Source organism: Muntiacus reevesi, chromosome 6, assembly GCF_963930625.1.
Source record: "Muntiacus reevesi chromosome 6, mMunRee1.1, whole genome shotgun sequence".
Lineage (NCBI taxonomy): Eukaryota > Metazoa > Chordata > Mammalia > Artiodactyla > Cervidae > Muntiacus > Muntiacus reevesi.
In genome coordinates, this window is record NC_089254.1 from 36,245,866 (window position 1) to 36,266,119 (window position 20,254).

Below are 20,254 nucleotides of genomic sequence, written 5' to 3' on the forward strand. Positions count from 1 at the left end.
TTGTTCACATAATGTGTTTAGAACAGCTGTTGGCACATGGGTGTGTGATAGATGTTGTCTGTTGTCTACTGAGCATTTACTGTCTGTTCAGAAATGTGCTAGATATTCTCTGAATACAGAACTAGAAGCTGTGGCCCATCCACTCAGGGAAATCAAGCATTGTTGGGGAAAAATAATACTAACGTAAGACAGTTTATCAGTGTGTGTGATGTATTGTAGGCCAGGCTATGTCTATTTTTAGTAACTTGGAAAGAAAGAAGATTTCTGAGGGCTTGAGGACTTGCCCAGAAGAAGGAACTGAAGTATCAACTTGAAAAATGATTTACAGGCACTGAAGAGACTTAAGAGAGGTCATTTGAGGCTAGTGGAAAATATGATTAAATAACATGACAAAACTGACATGTTTGTGAAACTCTTAAACTGGCCTCACTTCAAATACTGATCTATGAAGGGAAGTAGATGGGCTGTTTAAGTCAGAATCCGAACATAATAAATATTTAAGGATTTTGCACTATTGGAAATATTGTGGATGTGCAGTAAATAATTCAGAGAAGAAAGGGAGTGAGGATAATTTGATTATGACATTAAATAATCTTTACATGCTTGAATTAGGCTAAAATAAAATTTGTGAACTATCTGCAATCCTTAAGAAAAAATATAGATAAACAATGAAAGAGAAGATCCTCAAGAAAGTGAACGGAGGTTTTGTAATGTGCAACTAGAAATTCAGCTCATTTGGTTCATAGAAACACCAGCAGCAGATTGTGTGGCCATTTGGGACAACTCCCTTGACACCAGGCTGGAGGGACAATGCCGCAGGTTGTAACTAAGGGTGATGTGGAAGCATAAAAAACAAAGCTCTCCAGGGAGCAAATCCCTTGTATGAGAACCCTCTTCCCTCTGGCTAATCCAGGGAACTACACTAACATCAACCCTGAAGTGTATTGCTTATTTGTTGTCTTGGAAGCTGGCAGCACATTGCTGCAGCTGAGGCAAAAATATTAACTAAATAAAGAAACAATGAAAATGCTGGGATAGAACAAAAATCAATCCAAGATGGTGGGAAAGGTAGATCTCATGAAGAATCTTCGGTCTTTGAGAATTATGAGTATATATGAGTATATATATTTGTAAAGCAGATTAAACCCACACACACACGACAGCGAAAAGCAAACAGAAATGAAGGCAGCAGAACACAACAGCATAAGAGTCCGTTTTTACTGGTAAAACCTTTCTGCTTCTACTCTCAAGTACTTTAGTTTTCCACTCTGATTAGCATGATCACATCCTTCTCTGCATTTCTTTCAGGATTGACTCTAGACAAAAATGAAATAGTAAGATGTTTCACAAGTCTAAACAGCTTTCTAAAAACAGAGCAGCAGTGTTATTGAAAATGGTTTAAATAGAGGATAATTTCAGGAACTAAGGTTCCTATCATGACATGCATCTCACAAGCAATTTTATGTTTAATGTAGATACCATATGTTCCTTTCACACACACATACACACATAGTATTTCATAATACAGTTATCCATGTTATAAGAAATGCATATTTAATAAAATAGTATGTGTAGGCTATTTAAATCTTAGGCTTACTTGTGTTATTTTTTATCCAACTATGAGAACACTGTGGGTGGTTTATTATATAACAAAACTGGGAGAAGTTTGGCATTGGTGGGATATTTATAGCAAGTGGAACAGTTTTGAAATATATGGTCTTATTACTTAAAATTGAATTACAATTGAAACAGTCAGTTTATTAGACCTTGTGATATTTTTAAATTTTCCCAGGCCCACAGGGCAGAATTGTTTCTGATTTCCTTGGGTTAAAAATAAAATTATTTCTTAAAAATATTAGCGTAGGCTGAGAATTGCCTTAGGACAAGGACCCCAGAGGGCATGGGCTTCTCACTCTCCTGTTCCTCTTCTTCCTCTCAGTCTCATACTGTTCCAGCCCTCTTCTGTTTGCATTTGTTTTCTGTGTATCTCCAATAACTGAAAAATATTTTTAAAGGTTAATTTTTATTGGAGTAGAGTTGATTTACAATGTTGGAGTTTTTGCTATACAGCAAGGTGAATCAGCTATACATACACATGGATCCACTTCTTTAACGATTCTTTTCCCGTTTAGATCATACAGAGTATTGAGCAGAGTTCCTGGCTCTTCAGTAGGTTCTTTTGTAGAAGACAAACTTCTGGTCACCGAGGGGGATGTGGGGGTGGGGAGGGGGGATAAAGTGGGAGCTTGAGATTGACATATACACACCAATATCTTCCTTTTCTGCTCTCGTCTCTATAATTACTGGTGGGATAATGCAAGATGGATATAGGAAAAAGATGTCTGTTTCAATACTCTATTACGAATAGCAGGAATTTCACACATTCTTTTTTAACTGAGGATTTACTATGTGAGTGTAGGAAGGAAGACAATTAGTCTCTGTAGGACCTGTTACAACATTTCTTAGCTATCAGTTTGGCTATATTATTCCAACCAGTAAAAAGGCAAATTCTCTCTGTAGCATTTAAAACAATTAAACAGATAACTATACAAACTTGACACTTTGTACTCAATTGCTACACTTTACAATAGATGGAGCAGGGTGTAATTTGTGCTGTTCTGAATTTGATGTTCCTCAAATGCATGCAAAATGAAATGAATTACCATCTCTATTTTTTTTTAAATAAAGTTTTCTGAACTATGCAATACTCTTTTGAAAGCCATCTGACAGGCAAATATCATCTCAAAAGGAACAATATTAATTGCATGACTAGTATTTTTTCTCAGATTTAGCGAAAACTTGATTATATTATTTGCCTTCAGAATTTGGGCTGTTTGTGTACAATACAGTGAAGTAGAGGATATAAAAGATTATTTCAACTATTCATTAAAATATTTGCCTCAATTTTTAGCAATCTCTCCAAATTACACTGGATCTGCAGACATCATAAAACAATTGGAAGCATATACTGGTGTTTGATTTTGTAATGAGTTATTGTAGAGTTAGAGAAGGATTGCAAGACAATTTTTTTCTGATGAAATTTAATATCCAGTTGAAAGATTTAGAATTATAATATAAAGTATATGCATGTTAGAGATTTAAAAAAAATTTATTTAAACTGTTAAGTCATATTTTAAAATTCTACTTGTTGAAAAGTGGGTGCTATTTATAGAAAAATGGATTCAGCAGATTATGTTTTTCTCATGTGAATTTTGGAGAGAAGAGGGAATTTAGTAATAAATCACTTACTCTATATGCATTAAGTAAAGATAATTGTATATTTCAAAAAACATTACAATTACATTTCATTTCAATAAATATATGTGTGCCTGCTATATGCAAGGCAGTATAATGACTGAGTGACAAGTGAGAATAAGAGTATATCCATCTAATCATGAAAGTCTACAGAAAAAGAAGCACAAAGCAGATTTTTAGTTTGGGAGTTTGTGAAAGGTGATATTAAAGTATTTGTGAAATTTATTCACAATGAAGGTAGAGGCTTAATTTCAGGGAGAAGTTATAGAGTAAAAGCAGAATGTGAAAAAGGACAGTCTACACACATGGAAATGTGGGAGGTTGGTGGAAGTAAAATGGCTTAGAAAAGCAGAAGCTAGAAGGCTGGACAGTTAAATTTCAAAGAAACGTAAGCACTGTTTTTCTGACGACTGAGAGAGAATGTTAAATACTTAGGTAAGAATTTTGGCAGAAAATAAGATCTCTGCATTTAGCTATCAAGTGTGTGTTGGAAAAACACTGAGATACAAAGGATTGATTGAAGAAGGGATATGATGATGAACTGATGGCAGGGACATGGATGACTGAGGATGTGGTTGGTCAACAAGTAGAAGGAACATGAGAAGATTAGTGCTATTGGGAGGAAAGATTTTGAGTTCAGTTTTATAGATGTTTGGAAAAGAATAGTGGAAAATCAAAAGGGTGTAATCTGGCAAATAGTTAAGACAGAACTGGAGCTCAAATTACATATGTAAAGGTGGTAATTGAAGTCATGAGATTATAACTTTTTATAGTTGTAGAAGCTTGAAAAACAAAGGGTTTCAAAAAGCACTGGAAAATTGGGAGACAGGGGTAGCAGAGAGTTAGAAAGTGGTTCTGTTACATTCTATGGTTGACTATATACCAAGTCTCTGGAACTTCTCACCATTTTCCTCTATGAATATGCATTCTCACTCTCCTTATTGGATCATGCTCTAGTCCTATCCTTGTAACCTTGAAGCCTTTGTTACCACTTAATGCTTGAAGCCACGATTACATTTCTAATAAGTAGAGTAAGTGTGTTCCTGACATCACAATTTGAAAAATCCCATGCATTCATGGAAACACTATACCTATTAGTCAAGTTCTGTTGTATCTATATAACCAGATATACATTGATTCAACTTTTTTTGAACTGCTCAGATATTGTAATAGGTATTTATTTCTAAGAGAAAGATTTTCAAGCAAACTTAAGCTTTCTGAGAGCAATCTGTTTTATTTCAGTAATTTTAAGAATTTTTCTTTTAGAAATTATATGTTGTTTCAAGTGACTTGAAGTGAGATATGTGTTCAGGCTACTTTCTTCATTTAGTCTTCCAACATATTATATTATGAGATTATTAGTCTAAAACTGTCCCAAATGATGAGAAATTTGAAATTTGGTAATGTAGTATTTTCACATTTTCCCAGAAATTTTGTAATAGTATTTTTGGTTCCATAAGAAAAGTGTTTAAGAAAATAAGCATTGTCTATGAATATAATACTGTAACATTTTAATGACTATTTTTGGTGAGTGGTCTTTGTTACTTAGAATTAGTAGAGATCTTAAAACTTTCAGGTCCTTCAATTTGCTTTTCCTAGTGCTTTATTCCCCCATCTGCTGGTATCTGCTGCATAGTCATCTAAATGCCTTTTTTTCTCCCATCTTGCCCTCTTTAGCTTAGTACTGGTAGAAAAATTCCCAGTTAAGCTGATTAGCACTGCTAAAAACTGATGACCTCCAGTATAGGACTGGTCCTTACTCTCTAGCTATTGTTCTTTTTAAACCTGCAACTTTTAAACTACCCTACCTTAAAACCCCCTGCCTCTCTCTGAACAGAGGACTGTGTCTCTGTTTCTTTTATTAAAAATAAAAAAATAGAACTTGTCTCCAGTTTTTTTTTTCCCCTAGTTATTACAGTTATTTCCATTTACTTAAAACCTTTTACATTTTCCCTTCAGTCTCCATGGAAGAAGTAACCCGCCTTCTAGCCATGGATTAAGTTTCTCCTGTGTTCTGCTTATCTCTTCACTCATCCGCCATCTCATATTTGGAATATAGGGGGTGAGCAAGAAAAAACTGAATGAATTTGGAGTCTTTTGAAACCTTGTCCTGTCAGTAAGTTAGATGTTCTCCCCTGAAATCTCTCTCTGATGTCCCCTTTTCTCCTTGCCTTCTCCTTTTGCTTGAAACCATGTCTTTGTCTCTCTGATTAAAAAACAGGAAGAAAGGGCTTTTGTGGCAATCTAGTGATTAAGACTCTGTGTCCCAATGCAGAGACCTTGGTTCCATCCTTGATCCGTGAACTGAGATCCCACGTGCAGTGCGGCATGTCTGAAAAGCTAACAAAAAGGAGCACTGAGCTCCTTGTTCTCCATTTGTGCCTCGGTTCCACACTGTTCTCTCTCTCTCCTCGCATGTAAGAGTGATAAATTTCTCTCATCTTATTTGGTAACTCTCTTTGGAAAGCCTTGCATTCCCTGTCTTTTTTGATACCATTGTTCTTGGATTCCCTTCTCTCTTGCCACCACTTAGATTGTTGTCTCCTCTTTTAGTGTTATTTACAGAGTTCTAGCTACCGTGTGTTTTCTTCCCTCCTCTAAACCTCTCCTGTGGGAATCATGCATTAGTTTACCTTTGTCCTTTGTGGCAACCAGATCTTTCAATTCTACTGAAACTTCTGAGAGCTTCAAATCTGTGTATATTCAGTTGCCTCCGAGTTTCTATACATCAATCTCAAAAATATCTCTACTTCAACCAGTAGCAACAAACTCATCAATATTCCTCTAACTTGTTCTTCCTCTTGTACTATCATTGTCTAGCTGAGAAATTACTCAACTGCATTCACTATTTAAATCAAGTAAGACTTGAAATCCTGTTGGTCATCCTTCAGAATTTTGTTGAGCTGGTTTCTTCTGCTTTCTCTCTCTCTATTTTCAGACTCTCCTATGGCATGGCTTGGCTTGGCATGCAGGATCTTAGTTCCCTGACCAGGGATCGAGCCTGCGCCCCCTGCGGTGGGAGTGCCGAGTCCCTAACTGCCGGACCAGGAAAGCCCCTACCTGGTCTTCATTTTGTTTCCCTCACTACTCGCTAATACTGAGCTGTTTTTAATACTCATTTCTTATGTCTTGTCCTGACCTCCCCTCCTCACTTTTTGTTTTCCCTTTAAGCTACCATCCACTCGGCTGTCACAGGAATTATTTAATAATGTCATTATATACTTAGTTGATCTTGTTACTTGCTAACTTCACATTTTCCATCATCTCTCCATTATTTTGAGGATAGAGTTTAAATGCTTTAGAATGTAATTAGAGACCCTGGGTCTGGCAACTATTTGCTTGAATTTCCTCCCCGTACTATTCCTGCCTCCTTTCCATAATATGTTGAGCCAGTCTTGGACTCTGGCTATACAGGCTGCTTGTGGTTGCTGACTAGGCCATGTTTTACATTCCCTCTGCCTTTGTTGTTACTTCCTTCCCTTCTCGATTTTGTCAAATTCCACTTGTATTTCATATCATAGTTTAAGTAGCTAGTGCAGAAAGCCTCCTCTATCCACCCTGCCACACAACTGTCTGATAAACTTTAAGGGACTCTCATATTGTACTGATGGGATTGAGTATATGCTACCCAAACATATGGTTACATGGCCTATTGAGTATTTTAGGCGGAAGTTGTTTGGGAAGTGGTGTGCTTGGGAAGGACCTCCTGACCTTCCTCTTTGGTGATCACTGTCTTCCCTGTACACGGAGGCAAAGGGCATCCTTATCTTTTAAGACGTGGGGCAGGAACAGAGATGTGTTGTTTTCCCCAGTTTACTATACTTAGCTGATATTCTTTGTCCCAGCGTATCTTTTTTTTATTAAATTAATTTTTTGGCCACACTGCTATGTAGAATCTTAGTTTCCCACATGGCATATCATTGAACCTGGGCCCTAGGCAGTGAAAATGCAGAATCCTTATTAGACTGCCAGGGAAATCCCCATCATATCTTTCTGCTTTTCATCAAATCTAGCATAAAGATATTATGCTTAACCATTTTTTGATTAGGCTTAACTATTTTTTTGAGGGGATCATCATTTCCTTATAAAGGCTCTCGTGTCATATAAAACTTAAATTAGATAAATTTGCATGCATTTCACTTATTAATCTGTCTTTTGTTACAAGGTTCTCAGCCAAGAATTTAGAAAGGTAGAAGAAAAAGATACTTTTTCCTCCCCTACATCACTTTATTCCTTTTCCCTTCTGCCTCTTTTCTGTCAGAATTAGTTTAAAGCTCAACCAGATAGTAAGACATGTATCTTTCATTTCTACCCCTTCAGGTTTTAGTATCTTTTCCAACAGTGCTGTGTTATATGGGCGGACAGAGAAGAAACAACACATTCTTCCTCATTGAGTGCTATGTTAGTTTCTTATCATTTTAAAAGGCTGTGTCCTCTGTAACTTTCTCTATGGAGACATTTAATAGTACTTAGTGATTTTACACAGAGAAGGCAACGGCACCCCACTCCAGTACTCTTGCCTGGAAAATCCCATGGACGGAGGAGCCTGGTAGGCTGCAGTCCATGGGGTCGCTAAGAGTCAGACACGACTGAGCGACTTCACTTTCACTTTTCACTTTCCTGCATTGGAGAAGGAAATGGCAACCCACTCCAGTGTTCTTGCCTGGAGAATCCCAGGGACGGGGGAGCCTGGTGGGCTGCCGTCTATAGGGTCGCACAGAGTCGGACACGACTGAAGCGACTTAGCAGCAGCAGCAGTGATTATACAAGGCTTCCCTGATAGCTCAGTTGGTAAAGAATCTGTCTGCAATGCAGGAGACCCCAGTTTGATTTCTGGGTCGGGAAGATCCACTGGAGAAGGGTTAGTCTACCCACTCCAGTATTCTTGGGCTTCCCTTTTGGCTCAGCTGGTAAAGAATCCACCTGAAATGCGGGAGACCTGGTGATTGTACATGTGCTTGACAATTTACCTAGAAAGAGAAAGACTGGCAATTTGCCCATGTGAATATTTTCCCTTGTGATCATTGAAATCTTTGCTTACATCTTAGCCATTCTTACTTTCTAATTCCAGGTTTGAAAAGCAAAGTGCCTATACATTTTAGAAAAGTCAGGTAACACCTTATGTCTATAAAAAATAATCTTTGCTCCTATAAAATGTTCTTGACAGCTTGTCAGTGGGATGGAGAAGACCGGACGGGCCCTGAATTACTTTTCAGCCAAAACAGGTTCACCCCAGTGAACACTGGCAGTGACAGTAGACTCAGGTGTCAAGATAGAAAGCACATTTTGGATCAGTTTAGCATAAATCAGAATTCTAGAGTCAAGTTTTTTAAATATATAGTCTTTGTCTCTCAGTTTCCCAGCTGAAGGCTTGTATAACACTTCTTACTGTTTTTTTTTTTTTCTTTTTTTGCTGGAAACACTATTTGTCAAAGTTGGGAATTATATTTGAGAAGAGGTGATTCATTTTCTATGGGTTTTAGGACTTGTTCAATAATTGCTTGGAGAAATGAAATAGTTTCTCTGAATTTAGAAGATGATATCTATGTTTTTTTCTCCTACTGATCCCCTACTGTAATTTTTTGTTCTTGATGTAAAAGTGGATTACATTTATACTTACTTAATAGAGTAGTAAGAATTGTTAGCATTTATAATATTTTCAAATATATATACCAGCTTGTAAGTAATGCAAAGTATATTATTATTCTAATAATGTGGCGTGCATCATTTATTTTAATGGTACTATAAATTTTTCTTAATCTTACACCCTTTTTCCATTTATTTATTTCTTTTTCTTATTTCTTTTAATTCTTATTTCTTTAAAATCATACTCATACAGCATAATTCAATAAATATTCTTTCTTATTTTCATTTGTGTGAAAAGTACCCCTTGTTTTTATGTGTTTCATTTACACTATTTTGTTTCACATGCAAATCAAACCTCTGTGTTTTCCTCTAAGGCATTCCATCCTTTTTCATGATTGATTTTTAATTTTTTTTGTTCCTGTTTAGTTAATCAGCTCATTATCCTTTTATATGTTCTCCTGTATATACCTAATTTAAATCCCTTTCCCATGTAGAAGCTAGACTCCTATATTTAAGTTTTAATACGTTCCATTCAAAATTAACTGAAAAAAGTTGATAATTTTGTAGTTCTGTCGAAATTTTTGTCTAAGGAGACATGCATGTTAAGTTAAATTCCTGTGATTTCCACTTGTGAAGTACAAAGTTTATTTTCAAAACAACAATTTTCTACTCCATTTTAGGAGGAGTGGAAACTAGGGCAGTGAAACCGGTGAACATGGCTGGGCTTTGAAATAATGAGAACCAGTTCCCTTGATAGAGGTGGTATAGCTACCTACCATTTTAGATTCAGATTGTTGGTCAGTCAGAGCAAGACAGTGGTTCAGTGTTACTCTTCATCGCTCTATTTCCTAAGTGAAAATGTGCATAAGTGCCTTTTAGATACTAATCAGGGGAAATTTTTCTGAAATGTTTGAGAGCCACTCACAAACTTCTGGAGAATAGGGACAGGGACCAGGATTATTGTTATTCCACAGAGTCAATCCACTGATGAGCTCATTCTCTAGCATTTTAAAGAATCCATATGTTTAGAGTTTCCTGGTGGAATCAGCAGAGATGATATCTGCTCCTAGACGTTTTCAAAGCCATGCGCCTTGTCATTCCATTGAGAAGGCCAGTAGTCAGGAGGGGGCGGGCTCAGTTTGGTGTGAATGCTGACTGGACAGTCGTGCTATTGTGCACAGACCAGCTTCAGTCCTTGAATTAGTTTACTGATAGAAGAGTTACCTTAAAAAAAAAAGGTTTGTTTTTTTTTAATTGAAATATAGTTGATTTACAGTTTTGTGTTAATTTCTGGTATATAGCAAAGTGACTCAGTTATACATATGTGTGTATGTGTATGTGTGTATAAAAATATATGAAAAGTGAAAGTTGCTCAGTCATGTCCAACTCTTTGCGACCCCATGGACTACACAGTCTGTGGAATACTCCAGGCCAGAATACAAGAATACTAGAGTGGGTAGCTATTCCCTTCTCCAGGGGATCTTCCCAACTCAGGCATTGAACCCTGGTCTCCCACATTGCAGGCAGATTCTTTACCAGCTAAGCCACCAGGGAAGCATACACACACACACACACACACATATATATTTATATATATACACACATATATATGTATATTCTTTTTTATATCCTTTCATTTTGATTTATCACAGGATGTTGAATATAGTTCCTTGTGCTTTACAGTAGGACCTTGTTGCTTATCTGTTCTATATGTACTAGTTTACATCTGCCAATCCCAAACATCCAATACTCCCCTCTTCCACCCCCCCTTTCTCCTTTGCAACCACAAGTCTATTCTTTATGTCTGTGAGTCTGTTTCTATTTCATAAATAAATTCGTTTGAGAGTTTATGTTCACTCTAAGATGAACATATCTAAGAGTTACATTTTAAATGTATGAATTATTTGCTATTGCAGTATAATGCAATCACACTGTCAAAAGAAAAAGGAAAGACAACACTGTCAATCCAAAAAAAAAAAAAAATGGAGGGAATACATTTAGTGCCAGTGAAATCCAAAGAATAGAAGAGATAAGCAACAATTAGCTACACATGCCATATATGTAGAGAAAGAAAAATTAAAATTAAAATACTGATAAATCTTTATTTCCTATTGTTTTTATTAGTGTTTTATTTCTATTTGAATGAATAGAAAAGAATACACACTTTTTGCAACTTGAGGATGAATAAGTAAAATATATGAAGGGACTGCAAATTAATTTATTAGAATGGGGAAAATTGTGTGGTATTTGATAATCTCTAATAGTGGGAAAAATAGGACCATCAGTTTAGAATTTTTCTAAGATCTCTAGACATCAATACCTCCTATTTTAAGATCTCTGTTACATTAACCTAAAGTATGTACAGGGACATATAGTATGTTGAGGGACAATCCCTCAAACAACATGGGTTTAAACTTTCTGGGTCTACTTACTGTAGATTGGTTTTCAGTAAATATGTAGTACTACATGATCCATCATTAGCTGAATCTGTGGATGTCAACCCATGGATATGGAGGGATGACTATAAGACATTTGTGGATTTTCAACTGCTGGGGGCTTGGTATTTTTAACCCCCAACATTGTTCAAGGCTCAACTGTACATGGAAAGGATTTGAACTGGATCCTTCAGCCATAATTTTAATGCTCAAAACCATTTCTTTAGAACTTAAGTCTTGACCCAGTAATTCCATATCTGAGTCTAGCTAAGGACTAAGCTTTTAAGCTTTATGTTCTAAGATATTTGTTGCAGTGAAATTTTTAGTGGTTAAAGCTGATGATGTTCTAACTATATATTTATTTACCTTTTCTAGAAAGGAGTATGGTCAAGTATATTAAGTGATTTAGAGATAATGGAATACTAGGTGACCATTAAAATGCAGTATTTATAAAATACTTGTCATGATGTAGAAGACTATTAAGTGACTGATATCAAGGACATGAATTTTACATAATATGTTCTCAACTATACAAAATGCTTTTAAAAGACTAGGAGGGGAGTGCATCAAAATGTTAAGAGTGACTATCCTTTGGCATTGGAATTATAAGAAATTTAAAAATATTTATTATTTTCTTGAATTTTTCAAATACTCATTTATCACACCCTTAGTATTATATTAAGACTTGGGCTTCCCTGGTAGCTCAGCTGGTAAAGGATCCTCCTGTAATTTAGGAGACCCCAGTTCAGTTCCTGGGTCAGGAAGATCCGCTGGAGAAGGGATAGGCTCCCCACTCCAGTATTCCTGAGCTTCCCTGGTGGCTCAGATGGTAAAGAATCTCCTGCAGTGAGGGAGACCTGGGTTTGATCCTTGTGTTGGGAAGATCCCCTGGAGAAGGGATAGACTCCCCACTCCAGTATTCTTTCCTGGAGAATTTCATGGCCAGAGGAGGCTGGCAGGCTACAGTCCATGGGGTTGCAAGAGTCAGACATTGACTGACTTTCACTTCACTTTAAGAACACTTGTAAGCCAAAAGATAAAGTTTAGTTTAGAATATTCCATTTATTAACTTATTTTTAATGGAATTTTCATAAAAGTTAAGCTTATATTTATAATTTTTCTCTGAGTTGTTGATGTTTTAGCATCCTAAGAGGTTGGTCCTTACAGGTTCATTGGTCTTATAACTTAAAAGTGGGCTGGGCTGGGGAGGTGTAGGCAAAATAGGAGCTAGGAGGGAGGAGAAATATTTAAAGGTAATTTAAGAATTATCTGTGGATAATCTGCACATATCAGATGTCAGTCTATGACCTGACTTTGCCAGAGATTTGATAGAACATTCTTTCCTCTGATTTCTGCAGTATCAAGTCATGGGTGGATAAGATGCAAGAAGACCTTGTCACCCTGGCGAAAACAGCAAGTGGAGTCAATCAGCTTGTCGATGTGAGTAAAGTTCCTTCAAACTTACAAATCATTTCTTTAATTTGAGTGCAATTTTTCTAAGAAATTTTATTTCTATGTTTTAAATAGTACATATTTTTTTATGGGAATATGATACTGAAAGTCTGAGAGAATGTATTGTTAGTTATTACCATCCCTAATAATTAGCGAGGTGTTTATATACAACCCTTGCTTACATGAGTTCACATGATATACATTCATTCCTGCAATTCAAATCAGGATGTCCTGTTTCCTCCATCCTTCAGAGCATATTGGAATCTCACATGTAGTGGTTACTTTAAGGCTTGTGATGGATTCTTTTGAATATCCTCAGTGGGAACATATCTTCATTCTTCGAGGATAGATTTTGTTTTCAAAAGTGGTTTCCAGTGTTTACAGCCATGCCTGAAGACATGAGTGAATCACTGAGATGGGTAATACAGACTTGTGTGCAAGAGAAGGAGACACTTTTATAAAAGATAGTTTTTCTTATGATTATGAAATGGCTATGAATGTCACTCTAAAATGATTTTTGAAAATGATAGCAACATATAAATACTTGTGTGGCATCTTACATAGATCATATTCCTTGGGTAAGAGCATATGCATATAGAGCTTCTGTAAGATTTATTAAAAATTAAATGTCATTTCTTTGGAGTCTCACTGCTTCCATTTTAATGTAAGTAATCTAACAATTTGAAAGTATCTCATCTGTGTTCCTAGTGATGCAGTGAGGTCTTTTGTTTTAAAAAAAAAAATGGTGGGATCAGTGATGTCAAATGGTGTAAAAGTGGTTTCATGTATGATATATGAGTATTTTTTTAATATGTGAATATTCCTTTCTGGGGGAAACTAGAATGAATGGTTGGTTACCTTGTGAATTACTAGGAATTCATAAGGAAAACATGCTAAGCATATACTTCAATATATTATCCCAAAATCTCTTTATAAAACAATTGCAGTTTTCAAACTGAATATGTTGAGTAAACTTAAATATCTATGAGAGGACATAGGAATTTGCTTTGAAATGAACAGTGTTCTTTGTTAATAACAATTATCACACTTAATTCTAGTGAATACTTATTGAACACATACTATGTCCCAGGCACTGTGCAGGGTACCAAGGGTTTATGGAGACACAGCTCCTCTCCTCAGAGAACTGACAACCTAGTAATCAAAACTCTCCATTTTAGAAGGTGCAAAGATGCCTGAAAACTATTGTAAGCTGATGTTTGGGAACTGCAGCGATTCTCTGTGGGAGAATAAATTGAAATATGAAAGTGTGGAGGGTAATAAGCAAGCCTCTATGAAAGTCATGGTGTTAGTGGAATAAGAAAAAATAAATGAGAATTGACAGCTTCTGGTTAAAAATTGCATGACAAACTGAAATTAAAAATAAGCTGCCCTTGGGAGCTCTCCTTCCTCCTGCAGTGTTTCTCCAGCCTCCAGAACCACCTTTTTGGTTGACCTCTTTTTTACTTCTGGTGTTAATATGTGGGCCCTCTCTCACCAAATCTGCAGTTTTCAATGAATCCTTAAGGGGAAAAATAAGTGTCATCTCATTTCCATTATGCTTTATGAGGTGTGGGTTACTAAGAAGAGTGTGAATACTGATGAATGCGGAAATGGCCTTGTCTGAATTAGGATAAGGAAAGAGAGTTGACAGGATGGAAGAAAATCCTTACAACGTTGCTTTTGTAAGACATGTACCTTATTACAGTCACAGGAAGAATCCAGAGAAAAGAATCCCATGTATGTGACAGGGAGGGAAGGAGCAAGCTTTACTATTGGAATTTAAGTATTGGGGACAAGAAGGTAAGTGAATGAGTCCATATGCCTCTTCCCTTTCATCCAGAGAGAAGGTATACGATGGGGACAAAAGCGTGGCATTTCTCTTTGGCCACAGGAACTCAAAGCACAGACTAGCTGAAGGACACCCGCAGAGTGAGCTTTGTGCTGAGACTGGGGGTGTTAGATGCATGCCGAGGACAAAAGTCGAGTAAATAGAGGAATTCAGCAGGTTTATGGGTTGAAAGTCAATATTTTTAAATGATGGATCTTCCAAAATTATCAAATTTAGTTTTTACTGACTTCACAGGACACATCTTGCTTTTTACCTGCAGGCTCAACCACAAGGAGTGAACATAGCTAAACAGGATATTTTTGCAATTTTATAAAGATTACTTTATGGCATCATGAAATATTAGCTCAGAGAAGATTGATAAATAGTATTGAATAAATGCAGTACTTTAACTTTTAAAAGTTAGACATTTTGCCAGGCGCCTGCCTGCATGCATTCTTGCATGCTAAGTAGCTTCAGTCATGTTTAACTCTTTGTGAGCCCATGGGCTGTACCCTGCCAGGCTCCTCTGTCCATTGGATTCTCCAGGCCAGAATAATGGAGTGGGTTGCCATGCCCTTGCCCAGGGGGTCTTCCCAACCCAGGGATTGAACCTTAAATCTCGTGTATTGGCAGGCGGGTTCTTTACCACTGTGCCACCTGGGAACCCCTGACACCTACCTAACTTCTGTTAAAGATCACAATGAATAGGCTTACATAAAACTGTTATCCCTGATGCTTTCAACTTCTAAGATATCTTTTATTGGATTTTTCCATTTATAATAATGTATTGGAAGAATACATATGTCCTTCAATTGCATATGATTTATCCACAAAAGTAGATTAAATAATTGAGGAAAAAAATTAGGATAAAGAGATAAATGTATTATACTTTTTCTTAATATAATATTAGAACCTTTTAAATACAACTGAAAGGCTACATTTTTTTCTTTCTAAATTAGTTCAAATTCTGTCCTAAGCACTTTTATTAATTTTATTATTTTATTAATCTTTAGGACAACCTCGTAAAATGAATATCTCATCTTTAATATGCAGGAAGAATTGTTTGCAAGGTTAAAGTTTTTTCCTAGGCTATACAGCTACTAAATGGAATGTAATTCCAACAATGAAGAGAGTCTTGTTACGCTTTAGAATATATGTTAATATTTTACATTTTTGTATTGCCACATGTATTTTGAGAAAGTGAGCAGATCCCCAGTTAGCTACAAGGTTAATGTGTCTTCTTATTCCACTGTTCTTTTTATAAAAAATATAAAGGAGAACTCAAAGCTTTGCCACCAAATATCCACTTGTGGACATTTACATTTGAGATTCTTTAAAAAAGAAAAATGTAGAAGGAAATTCTAAGACCAAAACTTACATGTATAATTTAAAAAACTTCCATTATTGAGGTGTGCATGGAAGTGGCTTTGTGTGTATATCCATTGAAAGAATTGCTAAGAATGATACAGAAAGTTTTTTTTGTCTTCATGGTCATTCAACTGAAAGAAATACAGTTAGTTATATTTTTATATAATGTTATAACATATTCTTTTAAGTATCATTTTAAAATTGTTATACTTTGTGGTTCTTTCAATTGATAGCTTTGTGATCTACCCAAGATGTTTAACCTCATGTAATTATTGAGATAGTTGACATAATCCATATAAAATATTCATTGACCTGTAATCAGAACTCAACAAATATCATTCATTTGTTTTATTAATTACGGATATAATATTGTATTAGTTGGAGATACAGATGAAACTAATGTAGCAAAGAGATAAGCTAACATCCTCTCATATAACAGTCTGGAGGTGATCAGTGTGGGGTCAACAGAGTGGCTCTGCCATCCTCAGTATATGGCTTCCTTCCTGGGTCCAAGGTGACCCTTCTAGTTGCCCTTATTTCCCAGCCTTCCTGCAAAGGGAGAGAGACTAGGAAAGCAGGTACATAGTCATATTTGCTTCTCTTTCAGTGGTCGGAACTTACTGTCAGGGCCATATCTTACCGAAAAGAAGTCAGAAAAATGAAATCTTTAGCATATACCTCCTCTATAACAGTGGAAGACAAAAACAAAGAGTGGAGGATAACTAGTAGTCTTTCACTGACAATGTATCATTATTTGAGGAACTATATCTAAAAATGTTTTAAACACCTGCAAATACAAAATGGAATATATATGTATTTTTAAACATAATTAAGAATAAAATTGTAGATGAAAGAAAAATAAAGACTCCCAGATTATGAAACAGATGGTATTTTTTTCCTATAAGATCATTTTATGTAAAATATAATACAGTCTCAAATTTTATCCTGCATAGAACATTACATGGGAACTTTATGCATTTACAAAATTATTTATTACTGACTATACATTTATGAAGAAAGATTTAACATACTATTCTGTCCTCATTTTTAAAAATTTATTTTAATTGGAGACTAATTACTTTACAATATTGTGGTTTTCATCCTACATTCACATGAATCAGCCATGGGTGTACATTTGTTCCCCATCCTGAACCTCTCTCCCACCTCCCTCCCCATCCCATCCCTCAGGGTCATCCCAGTGTACCAGGCCTGAGCACCCTGTCTCATGCATTGAACCTGGACTGGTGATTTATTTCACATATGATAATATACATGTTTCAATGCTATTCTCTCAAATCATCTCACCCTCGCCTTCTCCCACAGAATTCAAAAGTCTGTTCTTTACATCTGTGTCTCTTTTGCTGTCTCGCATATAGGGTCATCATTACCATCTTTCTAAATTCCATATATATGCATTAATATGCTGTATTGGTGTTTTTCTTTCTGACTTACTTCACTCTGTATAATGGGCTCCAGTTTCATCCATCTCATTAGAACTGATTCAAATGAATTCTGTTTAACGGCTGAGTAATATTCCATTGTGTATATGTACCACAGCTTCCTTATCCATTTATCTGGCAATGGACATCTAGGTTGCTTCCAAGTCCTGGCTATTAGGATGAACACTGTGATGAACACTGGGGTACACATGTCTCTTTCAATTCTGGTTTCCTTGGTGTGTATGCCCAGCAGTGGGATTGCTGGGTTGTATGACAGTTGTGTTTCCAGTTTTTCAAGGAATTTCCACACTGTTCTCTATAGTGGCTGTACTAGTTTGCATTCCCACCAATAGGGTAAGAGGGTTCTCTTTACTGGTAGAATCTTTAGGGTTTTCTATGTAGAAGATCATGTCATCTGCAAGCAGTAAGAGTTTTACTTCTTCTTTTCCAATCTGGATTCCTTTTATTTATTTTTCTTTACTTATTGCTGTGACTTAAACTTCCAAAACTAGGTTGAATAGTAGTGGTGAGAGTGGGCACCCTTGTCTTGTTCCTGACTTTAGGGGAAATGCTTTCAATTTTTCACCATTGAGGATAATATTTGCTATGGTTTTGTCATATATGGCTTTTATTATGTTGAGATGTGTTCCTTCTATGCCTGCTTTCTGGAGGGTTTTTTTCATAAATGGATGTTGAATTTTGTCAAAGGCTTTCTCTGCATCTATTGAGGTAATCACATGGTTTTTATCTTTGAATTTGTTAGTGTGGTGTATCACATTGATTGATTTATGAATATTGAAGAATCCTGCATCCCTGGGATAAAGCCCACTTGGTTATGATGTATGATCTTTTTAACATGTTGTTGGATTCTGTTTGCTAGAATTTTGTTAAGGATTTTTGCATCTATGTTCATCAGTGATATTGGCCTGTTTTCTATTTTTTGTGGCATCTTTGTCTGGGTTTAGTATTAGGGTGATGGTGGCCTCATGAATGAGTTTGGAAGTTTACGTTCATCTGCAATTTTTGGATGAGTTTGAGCAGAACAGGTGTTAGCTCTTCTCTAAATTTTTGGTAGAATGCAGCTATGAAGCCATCTGGTCCTGGGCTTTTGTTTGTTGGAAGATTTCTGATTACACTTTCAATTTCTGTGCTTGTGAAGGGTCTGTTAAGGTTTTCTATTTCTTCCTGGTTCAGTTTGGAAAGTTATACTTTTCTAAGAATTTGTCCATTTCTTCCAAGTTGTCCATTTTATCCGCATATAGTTGCTGAAAATAGTCTCTTATGATCCTTTGTATTTCTGTGTTGTCTGTTGTGATTTCTCCACTTAAATTTCTAATTTTGTTGATTTGATTCTTCCTTTTTTTTCTTGATGAGTCTGGCTAATGATTTGTCTATTTTATTTGTCTTCTCAAAGAACCAGCTTTTAACTTTGTTGATTTTGGCTATGGTTTGCTTTGTTTCTTTTGCATTTATTTCTGCCATATTTTTTATGATTTTTTTCCTTCAAACCCTGGGGTGCTTTATTTCTTCTTTTTCTAGTTGTGTTAGGTGTAGAGTTAGGTTATTTATTTGATTTTTCTCCTGTTTCTTGATATAAACTTGTATTGCTATGAACCTTGCCCTTAGCACTGCTTTTACTGAATCCCATAGGTTTTGTGGTTTTGTGTTTTCATTTTCATTCATTTCTATGCATATTTTGGTTTCTTTTTAGATTTCTTCTGTGATTTGTTGGTTATTCAGAAGTTGTTGTTTAGCCTCCATATATTTGTATTTTTAATAGTTTTTTTCCCTGTAGTTGACATCTAATCTTACTGCACTGTGATCAGAAAAGATGCTTGAGATGATTTCAATTTTTTTGAATTTACCAAGGCTAGATTTATGGCCCAGGATGTGATCTATCCAGGAGAATGTTCTGTGTGCACTTGAGAAAATGGTGCAATTCATTGTTTTAGGGTGAAATGTCCTATAGATATCAATTAGGTCTAACTGGTCCATTGTATCATTTAAAGTTTGTGTTTCCGTGCTCGCTTCGGCAGCACATATACTAAAGTTTGTGTTTCCTTGCTAATTTTTGTTTGGTTGATCTATCCATAGGTGTGAGTCAGGTATTAAAGTCTCCCACTATTACTGTATTACTGTTAATGTCCCCTTTCATATTTGTTAAAAGCATTTGCCTTACATATTGCGATGCTCCTATGTTGGGTGCATATATATTTATAATTGTTATATCTTCTTCTTGGATTGATCCTTTGATCATTATATTTAGTGTCCTTCTTTGTCTCTTTTCACGACCTTTATTTCAAAGTCTATTTTTTCTGATATGAGTATTGCTACTCTTGCTTTCTTTTTGTCTCCAGTTGTGTGAAATATCTTTTTCCAGCCCTTCACTTTCAGTCTGTATGTGTCCCTAGGTTTGAGGTGGGTCTCTTGTAGACAGCATATATAGGGGTCTTGTTTTTGTATCCATTCAGCCAGTCTTTGTGTCTTTTGGTTAGGGCATTCAGTCCATTTACATTTAAAGTAATTATTGGTAAGTGTGATCCCATTGCCATTTACTTTGTTGTTTTGGGTTCGAGTTTATAAACCTTTTCTGTGTTTCCTGTCTAGAGAAGATCCTTTAGCATTTGTTGGAGATATGGTTTGGTGGTGCTGAATTCTCAGCTTTTGCTTGTGTGTACAGCTTTTGATTTCTCCTTCATATCTGAATGAGATCCTTGCTGCATATAGTAATCTGGGTTGTAGGTTTTTCTCTTTCATCACATTGAGTATGTCCTGCCATTCCTTTCTGGCTTGAAGAGTTTCTATTGAAAGATCAACTGTTATCCCATGTTTCACCTTGGGTTTATCCTGTTTGGGACTCTCTGGGTTTCTTGGACTTGGGTGGCTATTTC

General features: G+C 36.0%; 1 protein-coding gene across 8 annotated transcripts in view; it reads left to right on the plus strand.

Annotated features, from left to right (window-relative positions):
* CACNA2D1 (calcium voltage-gated channel auxiliary subunit alpha2delta 1) overlaps positions 1–20,254 on the plus strand; it is a 494,429-nt gene that overhangs the window by 91,088 nt on the left and 383,087 nt on the right. For all 8 annotated transcript variants that reach the window (XM_065939979.1, XM_065939980.1, XM_065939982.1 and 5 more), the window contains exon 2: positions 12,635–12,716. In XM_065939979.1, the coding sequence (XP_065796051.1) occupies positions 12,635–12,716 (82 nt within the window). The remainder of the gene's footprint in view (positions 1–12,634; positions 12,717–20,254) is intronic.